This window comes from Xenopus tropicalis, chromosome 4, assembly GCF_000004195.4.
Source record: "Xenopus tropicalis strain Nigerian chromosome 4, UCB_Xtro_10.0, whole genome shotgun sequence".
NCBI lineage: Eukaryota > Metazoa > Chordata > Amphibia > Anura > Pipidae > Xenopus > Xenopus tropicalis.
Window position 1 is genome coordinate 93,928,155 of NC_030680.2, and position 22,862 is coordinate 93,951,016.

Genomic DNA, 22,862 nt, shown 5'->3' on the forward strand with positions numbered 1-22,862 from the left:
AATTACATGCCCTTGTACATTTGAGTAGGAAACAAAGGGCCACATTATTAACCCAAGAACAGCTAAGGTGAATAGCAGGCCTGATGGCAATACAACATTTGCTGAATAGGATGGCAAGAGTCTGAAAAGCCTTTCTTTAAGCACTGAGTCAGAGACAAACAGATCAAGCTCAGATCAAATTTGTTTGTCTCTGCTAATGAATCCTAGGCAGCTGAGCTATGGGTCAGACCTGAAGATTTATTAAATGTCCAAAGTGAGGGCCAAAGACAAGTAAAAATGTAGTACTCGTTGGAATTAAGGTGCCAGATTTCATCTCAAGGTTAAAAAGACTTGGCAGTATTCAATGGGACAATAGAATTAAGGGAAGAAGCTCTTAAAGGAACAGTAACACCAAAAAATGAAAGTATTTTAAAGTAATTGAAATATAACGTATTGTGGCCCTGCACTGGTAAAACTGGGGTGTTTGCTTCAGGAACACTACTATAGTTTATATAAATAAGCTGCTGTGTAGCCGTGGGGGCAGCCATTGAAGCTGGAAAAAAGGAGAAAAGGCACAGGTTACATAGCAGATAACAGATAAGACACCATTGTATTCTACAGGGTTTATCTGTTAGCTGCTATATAACCTGTGCCTTTTCTTCTTTTGAATGGCTGCCCCCATGGCTACACACCAGGGTTTATATAAACTCTAGTAATGTTTCTGAAGCAAACACAAAACTTTTACCAGTGCAGGGCAGCAGTACATTATAGTTTAATTTCTTTAAAATATATACATTTTTTGGTGTTACTGTTCCTTTAACAGTATTATAGCGAAGCAGCCAGATCAGATTTTGATGATTTGAATGCTGCCTACTGGATATATCTAGAAATTAGGGAAAATCATCATATTTTTTATTTTACAAAGATAACTGTGAAACCTTACTTTTTTCTAGGGTAACAAAAACTTGACATGGAACATTAAATATATGTATAGTAGGAGTACTCCAATTGAATAGTATTAAAGGGGTGGTTGACCTTTAAAATAACTTTTAATTTGTAATAGAATGAGCAATTTTTAGCAACTTTTCAATTGGTCTTCATTTTTAATAGTTTTTGATTTATTTGCCACCTTCTTTCAACTATTTCCAGTTTTTAAATGGGGGTCACTTACCCAGAAGTTAAAAATCTGTTGCTTTGTGCAGCTACAGTGTTATTGTTATATTTAATTACTTTTCTTTCTATTCAAGCCTTTCCTATTCATATTAATGGCTTATACACATAACTGCTTTGTTGTGAGGGTAATTTGGACCCTAGCAACCAGATAGCTGCTAAAATTGGAGAGCTGCTGAACAAAAGATTAATAATTCAAAAACCACACATAATGAAAAATTAAAACCAAGTGCAAAGTGTCTCAGAATGATGCTCAGAGTTAATGTAAAGGTGAACAACCCTTTTAAATGTTGTTTGTTATACCCTTCCTTATGCTCTGCTTGTGGCTAAAGGTGGGCATACAGTATAAGATCCACCTGTTTGGAGAGGTTGCCAAACGATTGAATTACAATGATGGGAAAAGGATTTGTCAGAGCGAGGGCTGAATCAGTGAGACAACGTGGTCTCCAATCCAACAGGTATCGTATGTACCTGGTCAACATCTGGCCAATTTTAGGCAAGATATTGGTCAGGTAGGCCTGTAGGGAGTCCCAGTACACAGGCAGATAACTAAAAGGTCTGAAGGACCAGAATCGGCAGCTTAAATCTGCCATGTCTGGTCACTTTAAGGGCAGGGGTACATGGGGAGATTAGTCGCACCGCGACAAATCTCCATTGTCGCGGGTGACTAATCTCCCCACAATGCCATCCAACCAGCTAGAATGTAAATCACCGGTGGGATGGCATATACGTCGCTGCAATGTCCCACAGTCGCCCCAAGGTTTCCTCTGAAGACAACTTTGGGCATCTGTGGGACATTGCAGCGACATGTATGCCAACCCACTGGCGATTTACATTCAAGCAGGTGGGATGGCATTGCGGGGAGATTAGTTGCCCGCTACAATGGAGATCTCCCCGTGTACCCTGCCCTTAGGGTGAAGCCACACAGAGCTACTAGCAGCAGTAACTTGTCATGGCTACTAAAATAGACAATGCTGACCATTTCTTATAACTGTCTCTAAGTAGGTTTCATAGGTATACATACATACATACATATTTGGCGATACTTAATAAAATTCATTTGTGAATGGAGGTGTGTGCTAAAATGTACGCAACAAATGTATGACAGCATTTATTAAAAGTATTAGCATCCAAACATGTTTCTCATGTTCCTGACTCATCCACTGAATTGTGCACAAGTGTGCCTATTGATGGAGGTAAAACACTAGAGCTGATGCCACCCTGAACATAGGTGTAATTTCAGGGTGTCCACAGCAGGTTTTTATGCCAAGCACAGAACACATACAATCCATATGTTAGCCACAACTTAACCCAAATTTGAGAACACGCGCATGAGTAATAAAGTTTAAGACTTATAACATGCAATTTTATAAACAGAGCAATGAAAACAATATGTCAATATTGGAGTTGGGCTGACTTTTCTCCTTTACACCTTCTGACCAGCACCAAATGTGAGCTTCTGAAAGCCTCTAAAAGTGCAGATGTGCTGTAGAGAAATGGGTAGAAGTACATTGGCCAGGGATGTATGCTGTATTTACCAAGTGGCATTTTCTAATTACATCTCGAACACCTATATGGCTGGATGGGCAGTGGAAGGCAACAGCTAATTCTACAATGGATACAATTATTAAAATAGAAAAGGTTTACATACATGCTGAAAGGTCATCAGTATTAGCCAAAACTTGCCCAGGACTTGCCTTAGGACTGGGAAGTCACCCTGATTTAGCACACTCACTAACCTCTAAACCTGCTGTGTGTAGATTGCAGTTTGAAATGGAGACACAGCGACTTAACAAGTGGGTGCCAAACATTAAACATTTGGATTTGTTGTCCTATTCTGAAAGGGATACTACTATGAGGGTGATATTTGATCAGCAGATAAATGACTCAAGATTTGGCCTCAGTGTGTTCAGACATATTCAAAGCATCATGTAGCTAAACTTACAACTGTTGATGCTCTTCCTGGGGTAAAAAGAAACAAGAAAAACACTGTAAATGCCTGTGTAAATGCACAGTAGCATGGCTGCTTCACAAGTCACTGCTTAATGTCCCTTGAAATTCAGTTTTACCCCATGGCCTTCTTTGCATACAGTGAATAATCTTGTGAACCATATACTGCCTACTTAATCATATTTATCTTTTAGATTATTTGGGAAACAGGATTTGAAGGTTTATTTGTTGGCACATCTCTCATCTGGAGCGCTGCACTAATTAGCCTGCACTACAGCTAATAGTTGAGCTTGTTCTTCACATTGTCAAGCAGGTGGTCACCCTATTGAAGATTCTAGAATTTATGGAGCCAAACCATTAAACAAAGACAAACACATGTGTTGTAAATGTTTTAACTTTATTCCTCTAGCAGATGGGTCCCTTGGGTGAAATGATGTCAAATCAGCAGTAAACTGATATTCATTTCCATGAAACTTTGGTTTCCATGGGCAGTGCTGTACTACAGAATTGTGCTATGTGTTTGTTGAAGTGCTCTTCAATATATGCAAACACAAAATATTGTTTCAGTAGCACATCTTATTTAAACCACTGTATTGTTTAAATAGACCAGCTTTCATTTCTGGATATCCCAGTGGTATAAAAATATGTCAATGGTGTCAAGTTTAGAATTCAGTCCGGGGTCCTCTTGCTCCCACTCCCATACATGTCACCCATCAGCTCCCAATAACTCTCCCTCTATAAACCTCACTCATTTACATTATATTTTCAGATAAAACTGAAACTCCCAAAGTGATATGGTTGTTAAATTTGGTTGTTATGTTGCTATGTTCAAGGAGGGAACAACTACCATAAAGCTGCTACAACAAACTGTTAATAATATTATATATATTTCACTATCATAAAATATAATGGAAAATATTATGAAACATTCAGTACAATGCTTAGACATGGTAATAATCATTTTGATATTGACAAGGCTTTCCCATTCTGTGGCCAATCATTTATTTTCTTTAACAAAAACTCGCTGTATCCTGTTTGTCTGTTTACTCTGTTATTTGCTTGTTATTTTACAAAAAAAATTCACTCACTTGATGAGGTGGCCATACTAGTGGGCCAATGCATAATTTGGCCACCTACATGCTGGGCATGACTGTGCCGATCCATTGGATCATAATTGACACCTATGCAGGCCCAACATGAGAGGACTGCATAAATATGCCTATGTGGTCCCCACACAACTGAACTTTTAAACCTGCCCCATAGGTAACTATTTTCATTGTGGGGGGGAGGACATATTTGGACAGATAAGGTGCCAACTCAAGTTGGCCATACACTATAAGATCTACTCGTTTGGCAAGGTCACAAAGGAGCAGATATTTTCATCAATATGACCACTTATGGTAGGCGATATTAGGCCAATCCAGTTCTTGCCTCTTGCCAAAAGATCAGATTACAATTATGGGAATATGGGCCGTAGGAGCCAGGACCACATCAATGAGCTAATGCAGTCCTTGATCAAACAGGAAAATCAAACATGCCCCATCAACATCTACCCTATTTTCGGCTAGATATTAGTTGGGTAGGCCCATCAGAGGGTCCATACATGGAATCAGAATGAAGGGCCCAAACTGTCAGCTTGAATCGCCCATACATGGATACCTTAATCTGAAGGGGCCAAATCAGTAGCTTAAATCTCCCATGTATAGCTAGTTACAGGAGAAACATGACAAATACAAATAAAACATCATTAAATAACTAAAGCTCTGTAGCTTTACAGAGTATATAGAGACGTGTATGCACAGGTACACACAGAAGCCTGGGTACACATGCTTTGTTCTCATCTTTTTCTTTTCTTTTTTTTTAATTCTGTTTGTCTACTAGAAAATTTACAATGACCAGTTCCTGCTGACAAGCTATTTGTCAAAGTCATTGAATTTATTACCCTCAATTTGTGGTATCAGTACACTAATCAGGATCATTCAGAGGGTGCTTTGGTATTTTTAATTAACAGTTCCTGGAGGTTTGCTTCTCTCTCTGCTCTCAGGATCAGGCATTCCTCCAGGGTATTGGGCTGGTACTGTCCTTGAAGTCAATTCACACCAGTAGCTAAAGGGCAAGTCTTTTCCCAGACATTGTGTGACACAATCAAATACCCACTCTCCATTCCTGCTATTCTCTGCACAAATCCCAAGGGAAGCCTGGCTAGCTGCGCTGATTGTTTTCCCTACTGTTCTCAGCACATCCTCCTCATGTGTGACATCTATGTCCCTAGTGGGGAGTTTGCTAAACTCACAAGATGCTCATTTGAGTCTTTTTAACCTATTTTAATTAGAAGGATTCTGAAATGTCTTGTTAAGTAACAATTATTGTCTGAACAGCTTAGTCAAAAGAGGCAGGAATAACACTGTCTGATCTTTGTGTCAGGCCTTGGTGCCCTTGTTTCCTTGTGATCCTAAGATGCAAGTGGTACGTGGGTGCGAACAGTTTGTTATTCACCTTCAGTACTCTGGACTTGGGATTTCTGTCTTGGGGTTGCTTGAAATCCAAGATTCAGTTCAGGATTCAGCCAAATACAAGCCTCTTTTGCAGGATTCAGCAAATATTTGGTCCTGCACTACAGCAGATTAAAAAAATTAAAAATGAAAATTATTTTTTAGGTTCTGTTTAGCATGTGGCTAAATCTTTTGTGGTATATTCAAAAGTGATTTGAATTCTAACAATCCTTCAATTCTGGATTCAGTGCATCCCTAATAAATATATCCTCTGGTGCAAACTTAGCAACTTTAATTAAATTGTTTTATCCTGCATAAAATTTGGATCTGGCTCACGTTCACGTTTAAAAAGTGAGACGCACAAGATACTGAGGGTTGAGGATACTAAATTAAAAATGCTGTATAGAATGTAGGGGTCATTTACTTGTCACATTTATTTGTCACTTACTAGTCATTTGCTCTTTGAACCTAAAACTGGATTGGGCAGGTGGTAAGTACAGGGCTCTTTTTTCGATCAGTGTCTCATAGGTTAGGGTATGGGAAGGAGGCAGGTGGGAGAACACCACCCTGTCAGCAATGCTGAATGCAGGTAGGGCTGTATTCATGGGAGAACACAGGTTTTTGTGCTCCAGCAATTTTTAAAGAGCAGGGCAGAAAACATGGTGAATTGCACCTGTCTTTTGCACTTTAAGTTAATTAAACACTGTGTTTGTAACTGTCATGCCATTTGATATTAAGAAAAAAAACATTTGTTCTGCAAATAAGCTAAGAATATTTAAGAAAAAAAGAATATAAGGTAAGACACAGTTATAAATGCAGACCTCACGGTTCATTTACCAATGCCAAAGGCGGGAATACTGGAGCAGCGCCCATACATGGAACAATTAAGTCTACAGTTTTGGCATTTTCCTGCACTCAATACGTTTCTCCTCAGGATGCACGCAGCAAATATGAATGGAGCAAGATACACTATGAAAATAATCATGGTGCTTTTTGACCATTTTTTGCACTTTATGCCTTCCCTTAGGGTTTTAACCATAAATTAACCCTATTAAGCCAACAGAGCAGTTAAAGCCAAGGTCAAGCCAAATCTAAAAGCTAAACAACAAGATCCATGGAGGATGTTATCCCTTACCCTTCTGTAATCTGCATGAGAGACCTAATAACCTTAATTATCTGATTTAATTTACTCATATTCTTGGGGTTCTATTCCAGTTGCTTATATAGAGTACAACTAGTGTATATATTGAACAGTGCCAATATTATTATTCTGACTTTGAGCCTAGGAATTTTGGGATTCCAGGAATGTATAATTTAGTTGCAGCAGAAAGTCTGATACCCCTATGTTCCAAAAGTGGTTTCTACCAGTGGATTTGGATGGGAACCTATAGCTATCTGTTGTAAAGTAGTCACAAAATAATTGTACCTAGCCCTTTATATTATGGATGGTGTATTTACTATACCATCATTAGACTGCTCAATCAAAATCTTTCTGATCCCAGATCTTGACTGTCCAGTTTGATTAAAAAACTACAAATGAGCCCTACAAGTTACTGGTGAAAAATGATGATTAATTTTATTCTAGTGCAAGGATTATCCTCAGATACACTGAATACTTAATAGAAAAACTTTAAAGCCATCTTGTTCCACAGACCACAGCACTCATAATCCTGAACTGCCCCTCCTAGCTTTAGAAAGCTGGGATTTACATCTCAGGTGCCAAATTATCATTTTGTAATAGTGTGCAAAAGAAAAGCCTTCATATGCAATGGTTGGGGGATGCAGCAGGTAAACTATTTTTATTTTAATGTGATGAAATGCGGTGTCTGCAAATTTTTCCTGCCTTTTATTTTTTTCTTTTTAAACTTTTTATTGAAATGTGCATTTCTAGAAAATTCATTTTTCTATCTTGCAAAAACAGCTTTACTTTCATAAAACTGACTCACTAAATAGAAAAAAATCAGTTAAAAGGCCACCTTTTAGCTCCTTTAATAGAGTCCGGTCCTTTGAGACCCCTCTAGTCATTGCTCCTTTCTCAGCTCTGCCTGACTGGGAATTTTCTGAACCTTTATATCACCTTTTAAAGAACAGTCATGGAAAGCAGAATTTTCATCTGAAACCACAAGTCAGATTTCAGATTTCAGATTTCTATACCTGCATCTGTCCTGCTGGTCACAGGCCAACAATTAATTGAGCACTGTAAATTGGTTTGGGCTACAAATAGCTTTTAAAGAGCTCTGCCAAATCCCAGCTCTGTGTTATGGAAATAAGCAGAGTCTTCTATTCAGCAGATGCACACTGACTATTAAATGTTTGGTTGACACTATGGAGAAGTCTTTTGTTTGGCACTCGTGAGTACTCTTGTAACATCACTGATTCAGCCCATTAAAAAAGCTGTTCTTGCCTTGGTCATTTGGTTAATCCTTATGATAGCACAGGCAGAGAATAAAATATTGTATGGGGCTCAATAACAATCACTATTCTCAGAAACTGAGTTTTATTAGGGGCATGACCCCTTGTGGAATAAAAGCAGAAAATTTGCCCAGGTGCATTGACCCATTGCAAGTAACAAGTTGTTTGCTTTTAAACTACCTGCTGATTGGTTGCTGTGGGTATTTAGACCTGTAGCAAACTTTGCACCATTTATTATATAATCCTCAGCAGCCAATGGGAGCAAATATGCACTTATCTGCCAGTGGTGTACCAACGCTGCGCCGGGTGTAGGTACGCCTGAGATGTCACTGGGGGATTTGGGTTCAGTCTGGGTCAGATGTAGCTCAGTCTACCTGGAGCTGTAAACAAGAAGTTACTTAAGTATTGGATACATATTGCATCACTGCTATACGTAATATATATATACACAAGAGCTAATTTATAACAAACAATATGCTGAGGCGTCACACATAGTGGGCAGTTTGACTTTCTCTTTAAAAAATCTAATTTTGGTGCATTAAAATGTACAAAAATGAAGATATTAGTCCTCCATATGACACATTATAAACAATAGCTTAATATTTTCCTATGAGAGTGTGATTACCTGGCGTGCAGACACTCCCCCCTCCATTTATTTTGTATTTCTGCTAAAGAAGCTCTGTGAATGAACTGCCGTTATCTCTGATTCCCAGTTCTGCTATTATCAGTGCATATAAAAAGCAGTGGGTGAACTCACTGAGCTCATATGCATACTGATGTTTATAGGAGCTGCTCTGAGCAGCATACAATTACCAGGGTATTTCCCTGGAGCCCAGCTAGCTTCCCTGTTCATTGTCATGGAGTGAAAATATATGGAGGCAATAGAGATAAGTAGCTGTTCAGGAGGAAAGACATATTGATTACAGTCGGGAATTGGAAGGATAAAACAGCTTTTCCCACTGGCTTTTCGTGTATTAATGAAGTTGGGTGGGAGGTATGCCTATAGTCAGCAATGGCTGGGAATGCTCATCCTTTCCATTTCCCCCAGTTTTTGACACCACATTCCCAAATTAGTCAATAATAAGATAAATTAATAGCAGGGGACTTGGGGTGACCTCTGCTTAAACATTGCAATGCTTTAATATTTTATTTCCAAGGCAAGGCTATATTTGTACAAATGCAGAAATAATTCCTTGTTAAAAGCAAAAGGTAAAGCCAGTCAACCTGAAGAAGGTGCAAGCTACTATATTAAAAGCAAAAATCCTATACTCGGCAACACTTTATTTTGACAAAAGTACCTCCCGGAATTTATTTATTTAGAATTTAGAATTTGTTTAGAATTCCAATAGGACCTTATTGTGAAAAGCCAGAGGATAGCTGCAAGGCTATTATTAGGCACTGGTGGGCCAACATGTAACATAGTAACTTAGGTTGAAAAAAGACACCAGGTTCAACCTGTCTAATTGAGACCTGCCTATTAAGCACTTTACAGAGATTGTTCAACACCAACAGTCCCTGCCCCAGGGGATCTTACAATCTAATGCCCCTAATCATAGTCACACACAGTGGTCAATTTCATCAGTAGAAATATAACTACTTTGGGGTGCGTAAGTAAAACAGAGTACCCTGAAGAAAATAGGACTTCTAGTATCAAAAGCTTATTTCAGAATCAAAACTATGCTTGTTGTGCTTGTTTATTGTTATAATTTTTAGTATTGCTGTCCCATTACACCAACCACCATGGGCTGGCATTTCTGGGTGCCTCTGTGTTCAAATGTTAATGCAATGTCATTGGCTCATGGTGCCCCACTGGCATTTGGGTCCTAAGCAAATGCTACTTTTGCCTCTTTAATATACCCATCCTGTGTAACTGTACCCCCTTCATTCTCAATTTTGCAGTAGTTAAACCTGGAACCAACTTGGTTAGGTTATCACATCATGCAACTAACATCTGCCCTATGGCAGCCAGTAATACCAAGGTTCTCTGTGTGCAAGCTATAGCTGTCAGTCTGGTTTTGCATTATGGACAATGTGCAGGAATAGAATGATATGTAGATTCTCATGAATGGTCAATGCCTCTAATGTGCCCCCTAGTGACACCCTGCAGCAAAGCAGGTGATAGATAATGTGCAAGGACAAATATAATGCAAGAACTATGCAAGCTCATGAGTATCGGGGTCACAGTGGGGTCTTGACAGTCCAGTCTGTGTGTACTTGGTAAAAGTACAAATTAGTTATTATGAAATCTGTTAACTGACTGATATTTTTGAATCTATATTTGGAATAAACAACCTGGGGACCTCCAGTTGCTGCTGAACTTCCACCGTTCACCAACAGATATTATTCTTTTTTTTCTCTCAAGTTAGGGGCTGCAGCCTTTCTTTATTGGCCTGAGCCCCCTATTTTAACCCCTTTCTTGAATCTCCTATCAAGTGGTAAAACAAGATTAAAATAAAAATAGGCATATTATTGCCACATGTTGCTGACATTGTAGATTATGTAATTTCTGGATGCGATTGAAGCATCATATGCAGCATATTCTTTACTTGGGAATTTTTTTGGAGTAATTTATGAATTAAAGCATTATCCTCATATATTTCATGAATAGACATAAAGATACACAAAGGTTAGAGATAAAACAGGAGACTACAACAGAAAAAAATATGTTTCAGAAATTTTATTTAGGAATTTTCTCAATATTACATTATATAACAAAAAATGTGTTTTTTTTCTAAATAGCACATTGACTGTTTGCCTAAACGGCTTTACAAAGTTAACTCTTCCCATATCTTTGGACCAAGGGAAGGGTTAAATGGGTACCAGGCCTGGTTACTTACATTCTGCAAAAAATGCAGAAACCAAACTCAAGACTTACTCTAACAGTACAACATTAATGAAAAGTGCTGTCATTAACATCAAGATTTAGCATAAGCGAAAGAAGAGGGAAAATATATGTACCTTTCCAATGACCAACTGAGCACAGCCAAGCAAATCTCAAAACATTCATCTGCATAAGTAACAAGGCAATAATTATTTTATAAATCCATTAAGGTCACTGTACCTTTTTTATTGCATGACCAAAAACTACCTGTATGTAGGAAAGCAAAATGTGCCCTATATGTCACAATGAAAAGGTTTTCATAGTATTGTCATTGAAGTGCCATAAATAATCAGAATTCCTATGTCAATTAGGCCCACGGCTGGCAAAGAAAAATAATGACTTTGGTTTGCCCTCGCAAAAAAAACCGATACCCACTAGAATGCAAATGTCACAACTGAGGCTTTCTGGTGTTCCCTTGGAACTATTGGTTATGTGATGAATGACTTTCTCATAGTTAAAACAAAAACCACAGGAAATTCACCCATTTAATCTTAAGCGTATGGCACAGGGAACAATTGACTTCTGCATACTCGAGTAGAATCGTGGCAGTCACAATGCCCCTGTTTATCGGACACTGCTTCCCAGGCCCAGACTGGCAATCTGTGGGTTCTGGCAAATGCGGGTAATCACTGATCACATGTTTTTTCCCTTACAGCCACTTTTATATTTTCTCGAATGGGATTTTTTCTTTGAGAATGGACTATATCTAAATATTCAAATATTCTAGTTGTTTGATCCTGCTCAGAACTTGTCTATGACAAGTATTTTTTTCTTACTAATATGCACTTATTTGCAAAATTAAGGGGAGAGGATTTCCCTTTATATACCTGCATCCCTCGAAACATTGTGTGCAGAGATCTCAATAAACAAGAAAGTTATTAGCACAATTGCTGGACTGGAGTGCCATCAGTTACAGTTGTATGTACAGGTATGTGTTACTATGTTTTGAAGTATTATCACACAAGATTGGGAAATATTTTTAAGACGTCATGAGATTAGCAGGATATAAGTCACTCCATGGAAAGTATAATTTAAAAAGATAATATTCTTTACTTGGTCATTCTAGGTCTGTCAAGGCATGGAAACATTTTGAGTAGTGTTTTGGAGTGTAACACACTAACACTTGGTAAATTATTTATCAGCGTTCCTAAACCAAGAAAAAACAGTTGTAACCTTGCAGAGAAAAGCTGAAGTTTGAGTGAAACTAAGAATGATACATGGGGGAAGGTGATCTATGGTGTTGAACAATAACATATAGGACCGTAGGCCAATGCAGCCAAGATCCTGCCTTATAAGAAGGATAGGGCCACACAACAACACCAATACTTCAAAAACATTTGGATCCATAGGAGGACTACTTCTGTTTGCACTCAAAATGGCAACTATAGCATCAATTTAGGGTCTTTGGCACTAATTGTGGACTACTGAATGTAGGATCTTGTGAATAATGAGAGAGACTTTTTTCAGGAAATAAAGACCCACAAAAGTCTCCACAGCCCATTTACAGAGTCAATGGATAAAACAGAACACTGTGGCTTCTCTCTTAGCTTTAAACACAGTTAAAATATAAAAATCAATACATTATAAATGCAGATTTTTAACTACAACTTGCAAATAATATATAATGTGCCAAACATTTATTAAATAATACTGATGTGAACCTAACAACTGCAATATAAATGAATGGATATGTACCTTCTCTTCAACAGGTACCAAGTAAAAAAATTTCTGCTTGTTTTTTTTTTTTTTTTTTTTTCAATGGTTCCAAAATCCATCCTGAGGCTCTATCAAGAGAAATTATTATGCTAAATGTTTAACTTGGTCAACTTTGTATCCAGTAAGCATATAGCTATGAAACGGTTACATGTTTCAATACATATACATAGAAGGAACCTCTCTTACACTGGAATACAATATACCTTATCTATAAACATGAGAGTCCTCTTGCACAGCGGATTTTGTTGCATTGAAGAGATGGTCTGTACATTATAAAGATGGATTTTTTTTGTATTTTAAATAGAGTACCTTAGAGATTCATATATTGTCTTCATCCCAAATTGTGCATCAATACCAGTAAAACAATGGTCCATACCCAGTGGGTCATAGTTCATACCCATGAGGAAATACTGGAAATGATGCTGATATTTATTTAATCACCGCTGCCCACTGCCATCTACAGGTAGCATAGCTTGATGTAGATTTCTGCTGTGCTTGGAGTCCAGTGTATCATGTTCCTCTGAGTAACTATCAGGGCTTGGCACACCATCTAAAGAACTTCCACAGCTAGAGTTTGGGGACAGCATGTCTTGAAGAAGTTCTTGCTGAACCATCCCATTATCTTTATTTCCTTTATTCCTTTGGTTGCCTTCTTCTTCCTGGTCATCAAGAAGTTTGGCCAGAAAGTTGATGTATTTCATTGCCAGACGAAGAATTTCATTTTTGCTAAGTTTCTTGTCTGGAGGGTGAGTAGGGATGAGCTTGCGAAGTTCAGCAAATGCCCCGTTTACGTTCTGTTGCCTCCACCTCTCTCGGCTGTTGGTAAAGATGCGTCTGACCACTTTTGTTTGGGGACCTGTCAAAAGGAATGATTACTTGTCATTATTATTTTATTTTTTTCAACTTGGCCTGTTAGATATGACTGTAATGTAATCCATATCATTATGAAACAAAGACAACAATTGTATAATATAGTGTAGACCAGTGCTGTCCAACTTCTACGGTGCCTAGGGCCGGAATTTCTCTAGCATACATGGTAGAGGGCCACTAATGGAAGCCAGTTTTGCCCACTCCCCTTTTTAAAACCACACCCACTTCAAACCACACCTATTTTATCACAATAGTGGTAGCACAGCAAAATCCCAAATGCTTGGTCCTTACTGTGGGGATATCAACAGTCATTTTTATGTGAAAGAAAATTATGTCATATCAAGATATACCCTTAAATTCCATATGCCTCCTCCTCCCCTGTGGATAGCAGAGCAACCCCCAGTACATAATTACACACCTTAGGGACCATTTAATGGCTATTTCCAACTGCTAACAAACTCCCACAACAAACCCCTGCCAGGTTCACCTCCCACAGGCAGCATAGGGCAAGCAGAGTATGGTACACACAGGCAGCACTCTGCCTGTCCTATGCTATCTGTGTGTGCCATACTCTGCCTTCCATATGCTGCCTCTGTGTGCCATACTCTGCCTGCCCTACCCTGCCTGTGTGTGCCATACTCTGCCTGCCCTACCCTGACTGTGTGTGCCATACTCTGCCTGTCCTACCCTTCCTGTGTGTGCCATACCCTCCCTGACCTATGCTGCCTGTGTGTGCCATACTCTACCTGCCCTATGCTGGCTGTATGTGCCATACTCTGCCTACAGTACCTATGTCTGAGGTGTGAACAAGTGAACAATGGGGGTGATTACAGTCTGAGCCTGAGGTGTGAACAATGCAGGGGTTGAACAATGCAGGTATTAAAAGGTGTGAAAAACACAGGGGATTACATTTTTAAACAATACAGAGGGATTACAGCCTGAATCTGAGGTGAGAACCATGCAGGGGGGCAGTTAATCTCAGTACTGATACCATGTAATGCTTACTCAAAGGTAAGCCATCAAAGCAGCCAGACAGGTGGGGGGGCCACACAGAGGGGGGTCGCGGGCCGCATTTGGCCTGCGGGCCGCCAGTTGGACAGCACTGGTGTAGACTACAATAAAAGTACTTCTATGCCATGTAATTTGACTCTGAATTAATTATTAATCAGCCTTGTATCATCAAATTTAGATATATTTTATAAATACAGAATATTGCGAGTAGGTCCCAGTGACTGACAGCAGCACAGAGCATGTGCAGTGAATCAGCAGAAAAGAAGATGGGGAGCTGCTGGGGGCATCTTTAGAGGTACAGATCTTCCCTGCTAAAGGGCTGTGGCTGCCTTGGGCTGGCATTTCTAGCAGACTTTGTTAAGTCTTGGTTCTCCTTCTCCTTGGCCTCACTTTGGAACCCTTGTACATCTCTCCCATAAGGGAACACTAATCCATCAGAAGCATTTCATACTATCTTATGTGCATTAGTGTACAACATATTTTAGTTAATAGTTGTTCTATAACCACAGCTCCCAGAAACCCTTAAAACTTTTGGCTAGTGGATACTGACTTGCAGTTTATCAATTGCTGGTGGGCTACATCAGTAAATAAATGTAAACGTGCTAACAAATGCTACACAATATGGGTCTTCTGTAATTTTTTTTCCTACATTTACTTTCTGCATGGGGCCCCATCTGATTGCCCTAGTTCTCATTCTTGCATTAGTAAGACCACGCTAAACACATACTTTACCTTCAGAAATCTCCACTTCATAGGGGCCAGGTCTTCTCTTAACTCTGGAATTGTTTGTGAACATGGGGTAGGCTTCTGGGTCATCAAAGTAACCACTAAAAAAACAAAACAAAAAAAACCCATGATATTTGTGTTTCTTTTTATTTCATGGCATACATATGATACAATGATAAGCACAATAGCACAGAAAGATGATAAAGAAGAAGGATCAGAATTCAGATTAAGGAGAACATGAAGATATATTTTTTTGTATATTCAATTCTGAAACATAATAAATATCATAATCATTTTTTTACCTGATAAGCTTATATACTAAAATGCACTATTAGCTCAATCCCCAAACCACACAGTATTTGTATTTGGGCAAGAGGTGAAAAATGCTGTCTTGTATAAAGGAAGTAATAAGTGCTAGCTATATAGCTATGACAAGGAAAAGGAAATGGAGACAGGAAGAGGGCTTAAAATCATGACCAGGATACAGGAAGTGGTAGATATAATCCATATTGTAGGGGGTTATAGGGAAATGAAGATGTGGGGAAAAAAATATTAAATGTGTTTAAATTCAGCTACATATGAGCAGCAAAAACCTGATATATCTATAGGTTATTTATCAATATTGATTGCTACACAGGGTAAGGAAATTACAGATACTTGACAAATTCTATACATCTAGATTTTCTCATATAATAATAAAGCCTCCCAAGCTGTTGCAGGTAAAATTAGTAGTTTATTAATTATAAACAGGCAGATCTCTCTTTAACCTCTTTAACAGATCTCTGTTTATCTCCTTCATTAGTCAAAAGTAGGGTATACAACCTTATGTTATTCAGGGTTGTGGAACACTTATAATCTTATAAAAACATTGATAAAAGTAATAATAATTAACAATAATGATAATTTAAAGTTGGTAAACCTCTGGAAAGATTTGTTGACCTGCAGTTTGTTTCACAGAAAATATTTGCATCTTTTTTGACTTATTAAGTTTTTATATGTTAGAGGAAAAAATAATGAAACTATGGGAAATGGAAAATAACAAATAGTATAAAATTAAATTTTTTTGTGTTATTAAAATGCACAGATGTAATCACTCAAGTGTGGCTTCACTCAGAATTCAGAGAACCTTTATGCAAAATGCACAGAAATTTGTTTTTAAGTATGTCTGATAGGAATTACTGTATTAAAGGTAAAATACAATGACACAGCAAGCATCTCATGCTATTGCAATATATAAATGATACAGCTGGCCAGAGACAGGACTGTCCCCAGACAAGAAGCCACATCAACAAGCAAAGGGTTAATATGTTATAGATGTACAGATCTGCTCTGCGTATAAATGGATTTTGTTGGTGGGAAATTAGAAAAACAACTCTGCAGGATGAAATGATATGGGGGTAGGGATTTGAAAGCATTCTTTAAAATCTCACAGAATTTGACATGACATGATTGGCACCTTATAAGATGTTGTGAAGGGCACAGAGCACTGTAGAGATGTACTGTATAAGGATTATCTGTAGAGGAAGGTCGCTAGGAAGCTATGAAATGCTCTGCAAGCAACCATGCCATGCTATATGTGATATCTGCATACACTGCAAAGGGATACTCTGTAAAGTGAATTATTTCCATGCAATGCACTGAGGTGCTCTGCAAGGTAGTGTGGGTATGAAATGTACAAAAATGATCTGCAAGTTGAGCAGTGTGTGATACATAGGATGGCATTCCTGTGTACTATGCATTGGTATGCACCCTGAGGTGTCAGTGAGATGTGCTAGATTGCTCTTTAGAATGTGTTATTATATGAGTATAATGTACTAGGATGCTCTATTAAATGTAAGCAGAGTGCACTCGATCATCCAACCCTTAATGAGTATAATGCATTAGGATGTTCTGCAAGTTAAGCTGTAGGGCTGTAATGTACAATATGTTGTTTGGTAACACACTGTATGGAACATACTAGGATACCGGGTTGGTTGGTTGGTTTTTCAGTTGGATGCTTTTAATGGGATATACTAAGATGCTATGTGGGTCACATGTATTGAATATGGTTGCTAGTTATATGCATTGTATGCAATATGCTATAATACTGTTTTGGATGAAGAGATTTAGTGAATAAGGTGGACTGTATTCTAGCTACATGCATGGCCTGGGTTGTGCCCCCATAATGTGGAATGTGTTTGAATTGAGTTTGGATGCCCATGTTGTGCTGGTTGTTACATAAACTGGGATATATTGGGATGTTGTGCTGTTTGGGTTCCATTTAGTGGGTGTCAGCTAGTGGATGCTGCAGTGTTTAATTGAATTAGTTGTCTCAGCAAAAATGCTATGCTGGTTACACAATTCAGGCTGAGGGGCTTTGATTGACCAGACTCAGTGTACTGAGATGCAGCATTAGAGATAAACATTTATGAGAAAATACTATGGGGTGTAATAATTAGAAGTGCACATTAGTAAGAAAGCACGGTGGGGAAACCTTTGGAGATGGGCATTAATGAGAGGGTACAATGGGATGTAATAACTGTATTAGAATTAGAGACAGAGATTAGATGGAGTATATAGTGGGATGTAATTAATGATAGACATTACAGAGAGTATCAGAGACTGACATTAGCTGTAGTAACTGAGGGGTACTATATTTAGTAATGCAAATCAAGAACTGTTCCTACTGACCTGTTACCCGACGCCAGGGTCTGATTGAGCCCATACAGCATGGTTCTGCCCGCCGCCTGCAAAGGGAGGGAAGCCGTGGGACTCAGCTGCACCATCCGGGCTTCTACAGCTTGTTCAGCTGGGGGTCCGGTGCTCGGCAAGGGGATCGGGGGTCTGCAAAGCTCGGTGGTGACAGTAAGAGGCGGTCCAGTCACTGAGCTTGGGGCTCTGCACAGCTCTGCAGCTGGTGTCAATGATGCTCTGCAGAGTTCTGCAGCTGGGGTAAGTGGGGGTCTGCAAAGCTCTGTGGTGGGGGTTAGTGGGGCTCTGCACAGCTCTGTAGTTGGGGTAAGTGGTGCTCTGCAAAGCTCTGTGGTCGGAGTCAGTGGGGCTCTGCACAATTCTGTGGCTAGTGTCAAGGGAGCTCTACACAGCTCAGTGGTCCTAATGCTCTGCAGCCTCAGCTCCTGCTCTCTGGCCTTTATATTCCCCGATCCCTCCCCCCTTCTGTGCAACTCAATCACCGGGACAGCTCTGGGGGGGGAGTTGGGGGCCGCCCCTTCTTTCACCCCACTCAGCTCCACAGTTCTCTCTGGCTCTGCTGCGTCTTGTTGTGCTGGGGGAGATGCAACATCGTGGGTGCCATCGATGTCTGTCCCCAACCTCTCCATCATCTTCAGGGACAGAGGGACACACAATGCTTACAGCACGGCTCTCCCCTCCTATAGATACATTACCTGGAGGCAGGAAATGAGACACAGGTTCAGCAATGTGAAAACTGAGGGTACATCATCATCTTCGTCTCCATTATCATTTATTTCTGTCTTCCCCAAGCGAGCACAGTCCCATCTTATCCTACCTGCCCCACAATAGTATGCGATGTATGTCTACTCCTGTGCGTCTGTGGCTACAGCAGTCTGAGGCACAAGTACTCACTACTCACTGGTATCGTCACACCTTAATATTAGACACACCTGCATACACCCCGATATTACTGTCATTTCCATGCACACAAAACATTCAGCTCACGCAGCCCGGTACATGTTATCCAATAGCCTCCAGACCCCCCCAGCCCCCCATACCCAAAAATTACTGGAACACTCCCCATTTAAACATACGTTTCCAGCACATACCGCCAAATGTTAATGTCACACTCATGCAGGTAAATGTGTAAATAGTAGTCACCCCCATGTTTTCTTTATCTCTCACCCACACACCCAAATGTCACACCCATGCACCCGAATATTAATCACACATGTGCACCTATACATTATACATTACTGGTAGATACATGCACACACATTTTAGCTGCACTCTTTAAATACTTTGGTTACACCCAATCACCTAAATATTATTGGCACATCCATGCAGCCAAATATTGCGGCCACATTCATTACATAAATATTAAACAAACATCCATGCACCCCAATAATAATTTAAACACACATACACAAAATAAAGCTGTCACACCACCATGCTCCCCTACACGTATATATGACTTACACCTTTACACCAACACATTCCTGTCACACTTGCATGTATCCAACTCCATACACGCACCCTAATGTTAAACATCCGTGCACCCAAATATTAGTTACACCCACACAGCCAAATATAACTGTCACTCATCTGTGCACCTAAACATGTCTGCCACACGCCCATGCACATATCTAATACTGACACCTATGAACCTAAATGTTGTTAAACCCAGGAATCCAAATATTACTGTCACACTCATGAATTTAAGTTATAAGTTATTGAGCCCAAACGTTACCAGCTAAATCCCAAATAAGATGCATTTGATAGCAGTGAGCGCACACAGTCAGGCAGGGGTAAGAAGCCATTGTGATATCAACTAGGGTGAACCTTCCTTTGCCCCTACGGAACCCTCTCTCCCTTCTCTAATACCACCCACAGGTGATGGGAACTTGGACTCCCCAATCCGCCTTGTACAAAAAATTGAGTGGAGGGGTCACTGCAGCAGGATGGGGTCTGAACTAACAGTTATACTTAGAACAGAAACGATAAAAATAAATTAAGTAACCAAAGAAGCGGTAATGGGGGTAAAGCAGCAGCAACGCACCATCAGACAGCAATATTTAGTCATTGCGTCATTTTGTCTCAGGACAGGAAATACTTTCCAGTTACCTATTGCCTTTCTAGTAAGGGCCTACCCTATTGAAATGCTAGCTTGTCTGGCACCAATACAATTAGGCAAGCAACTGTCAGCCGAAAAACTGGCGACTTTAATGCGCACAATAAGTAACAGTTTGCTTTCTCCTTCGGCCTCGCCTGCTGCTTTCCTTTCTCCTAAATGAATGGCATAAACGTTCAATTTTGCTACATTTTGTTCAACTGGATTTTGAATGTTGCTATAGGTAAGACGGCTACACAAGTGTCAATATTGTAGAAATGCGATTAGCAACATTAGCAGCAATCCCCAAACAATGCGCTCTGGATCTCAGTTGTGTGACTGTGTGTTCCTGTCTTTCCTAGCGTGTGTGTGTATGTGTGTGTGTAACTGCGTGTGTGTATGTGTAAATGCGTGTGTGTATGTGTGTGTGTGTGTATGTGTGTGTATGTGTGTGTGTAACTGCGTGTGTGTATGTGTAAATGCGTGTGTGTGTGAGTGTGTGTGTGAGTGTGTGTGTGACTGTGTGTGAGGGGGAGACAGAGACTGTGTGCGCTTGGTAATAGTGTAAGTCAGTATTTGCACAATGGTCGCAGCTTTAACCGCAAAGTCTCTGTGTGCTTTTCTTAATGTTACCGTGTGTGACAGTGAATGGCGCTGATTCAGTATGTGTGTCTGGTATATCTATAGGCACATAATAAATATATATAATGCTAGTGCTCTGAGCCCTAGCCCGATGCCAGCGAATTAATAATACATACACACAAATTAAACAATCTGTTTCTCTTAAATTTGGATTTTCCTGTATTTTAATATAGTAAAAATTCTATCTATCATCTATCAATCTATCAATCTATATCAATCATCTGTCTAACATACAGTATTACATACAGTATTACATACAGTATATCTCGGCTTCAGTGCAGGGCGAGCCGTGTCCACAATAGTAGCCTGTTGGTACTGACCTTGGCTTTAGCCAACACTGCGGTGAGCTGGGGGCAGGGAAACCTTTGGTGCTCTCCATTGTACAGACGGTAACATTTAATATGCAATTGAACATGTTCCATTAAATGCCACACAATCAGCCTTGCCTGACACTACAAAGGAGTGAATACACCATGTTCCGACAATGGAAGATCGTATAAATAATTCGTTTTGTAAATCGATCGGTTCCCCTCACATCAGTGAACGGCGTGGAAGAAGAAAATATACCAATCCAGCTGCATAGAATTCTGAGCTATTCAGTAAAAATACGCTCTTGATATTTGTACAGTCACCCACACCCGCCTGCAAGATTGGTCCTTAACTACAAGCGAATTTACTCATAATTTCACATTACAGAGCGATGAATATTAAGTTAAGTGAAGCTTAACTGTATCCTATGTAAATTCTACATAAATAAATAGGTTTTAAGTAAACAACAAAACAATTGAAAAAGATTATGGAAAGGAATACATTCCACCAAAACGAAAACAAAATAATTGCAAAAACAGCCAAAACATCTGTACAGCTGAGTAAATCTCCGTATTCAAAATCTATTTAAACAAAGTCAGCGCGCATAAACAGATATTTGTATCTTATTAATTTCTCAATTACAAACTATTAGTATATCACTTTAAAAAAAGGTTTAAATCTCTCAATACTTTTGACCTTTTCTTTGAAGATGTAATAAATTCATTCATATGTTTACTGCTCTAGCGCCAAAAATAATTACTAAATTGAGATGAAATATTATATGACTAAATAACATAGAACAGTAAGAATTATTATTTAGTGTCGAGTTTGGCAAACCCTTTAAGCAATTGTGTAAATGTTAAGGGAAACTGATCCAAGTCTAGGTATATATTTCACCAGAAGACATTTCTATTTATTACACAACGGGTTGCAACTATTTGATTCCTTGGTAAATTCTAATCGTAGCTTTATTTTGTACTGAAAACTAAAACAGATTTAAGTAATGGATAGACATATTGATTGTGTGTGTGTAAATATATATATATATATATATATATATATATATATATATATATATATATATATAAAGATATATATATGTATATATATATACAAATTGAAAGGCCAAGCTGTGAATAAAACGCTTGAAGAAATGACGTTATGTGGAATTCGGCAATACTATTCTTCATATTTAAGTAACAAATACATATGTATAATAGCATATAACATAAATATACATTCCCGAATGAAGGTAAGCAGCCATTCGTTAGCCTGTGCCGCACTGCTCTCTAACGGTACAGTTATAGGAAAATAAATGGCTGCGCCCCCCTTCATTTCTCTGCCTAAAGCTCCACTCCACATGTCATCAAACGAAAATGAAATGTCAAATGCTATTTTGTGAAGCATTTCTGTGGGTTCCTGGGGGTCCCAAAGCAGCCCAGCATAGAGCGACCCCCACCTCCGCCCCCCACATAATGCACCCCCGACCCCTGTCTGCAGAAAACAAAAGTCACGTTAGGATTTACTCACCGTTTGCCTTTCATTTGGAAAAGTGAGTGGAGCCATTTTGTGGCCTATTCATGGCTGCAGTGGGTGGATTTTAGGGGAGTAGTTGGGTGGCTGCTGCTGCTGCTGCTGCTGTAGGAGAGTTGGATCTATTCCCCTGCCTGTCTCGTTTCCTATTTAGTATGGAGAGAGGAACACTTCAGCAATGTGTCCTACAGAGATAAGGCGGCAGCACTGGCCAGCCTGCCCTGATAAGCCCCTAAGCCCATTATTTATGAAATGATTCATTATTATTTGGCAATTTTATCGAGGGAAAGAGGAAAAATATGGCGGGGCAATATGCATAGGAATAGATGCCTTGTAGGAGTTTTATTTCTCAGCTTGTGCTTAGATGCTCACATATATATACAGAGAG

General features: G+C 39.3%; 1 protein-coding gene across 2 annotated transcripts; it reads right to left on the minus strand.

The window, feature by feature from the left end:
* Positions 1–10,665: 10,665 nt before the first annotated feature.
* On the minus strand, positions 10,666–22,617 carry tal1 (T-cell acute lymphocytic leukemia 1). Of its 2 annotated transcripts, NM_001141996.1 has the most exon segments (4): positions 10,668–13,456; positions 15,214–15,308; positions 17,878–18,593; positions 22,472–22,517. In NM_001141996.1, coding segments are annotated over 3 exon segments (1,167 nt in total). In that variant the 5' UTR covers positions 18,531–18,593; positions 22,472–22,517; the 3' UTR covers positions 10,668–13,037.
* Positions 22,618–22,862: the final 245 nt, after the last annotated feature.

What these genes read in the sequence shown, in the direction of transcription:
- tal1 (XM_018092943.2), bottom strand. An exon ending in TGAAGTGGAGATTTCTGAAG is followed by an intron (nt 13,457 to 15,213) that starts GTAAAGTATGTG and finishes TCCTTTTGACAG; the next exon opens with GTCCCCAAACAAAAGTGGTC.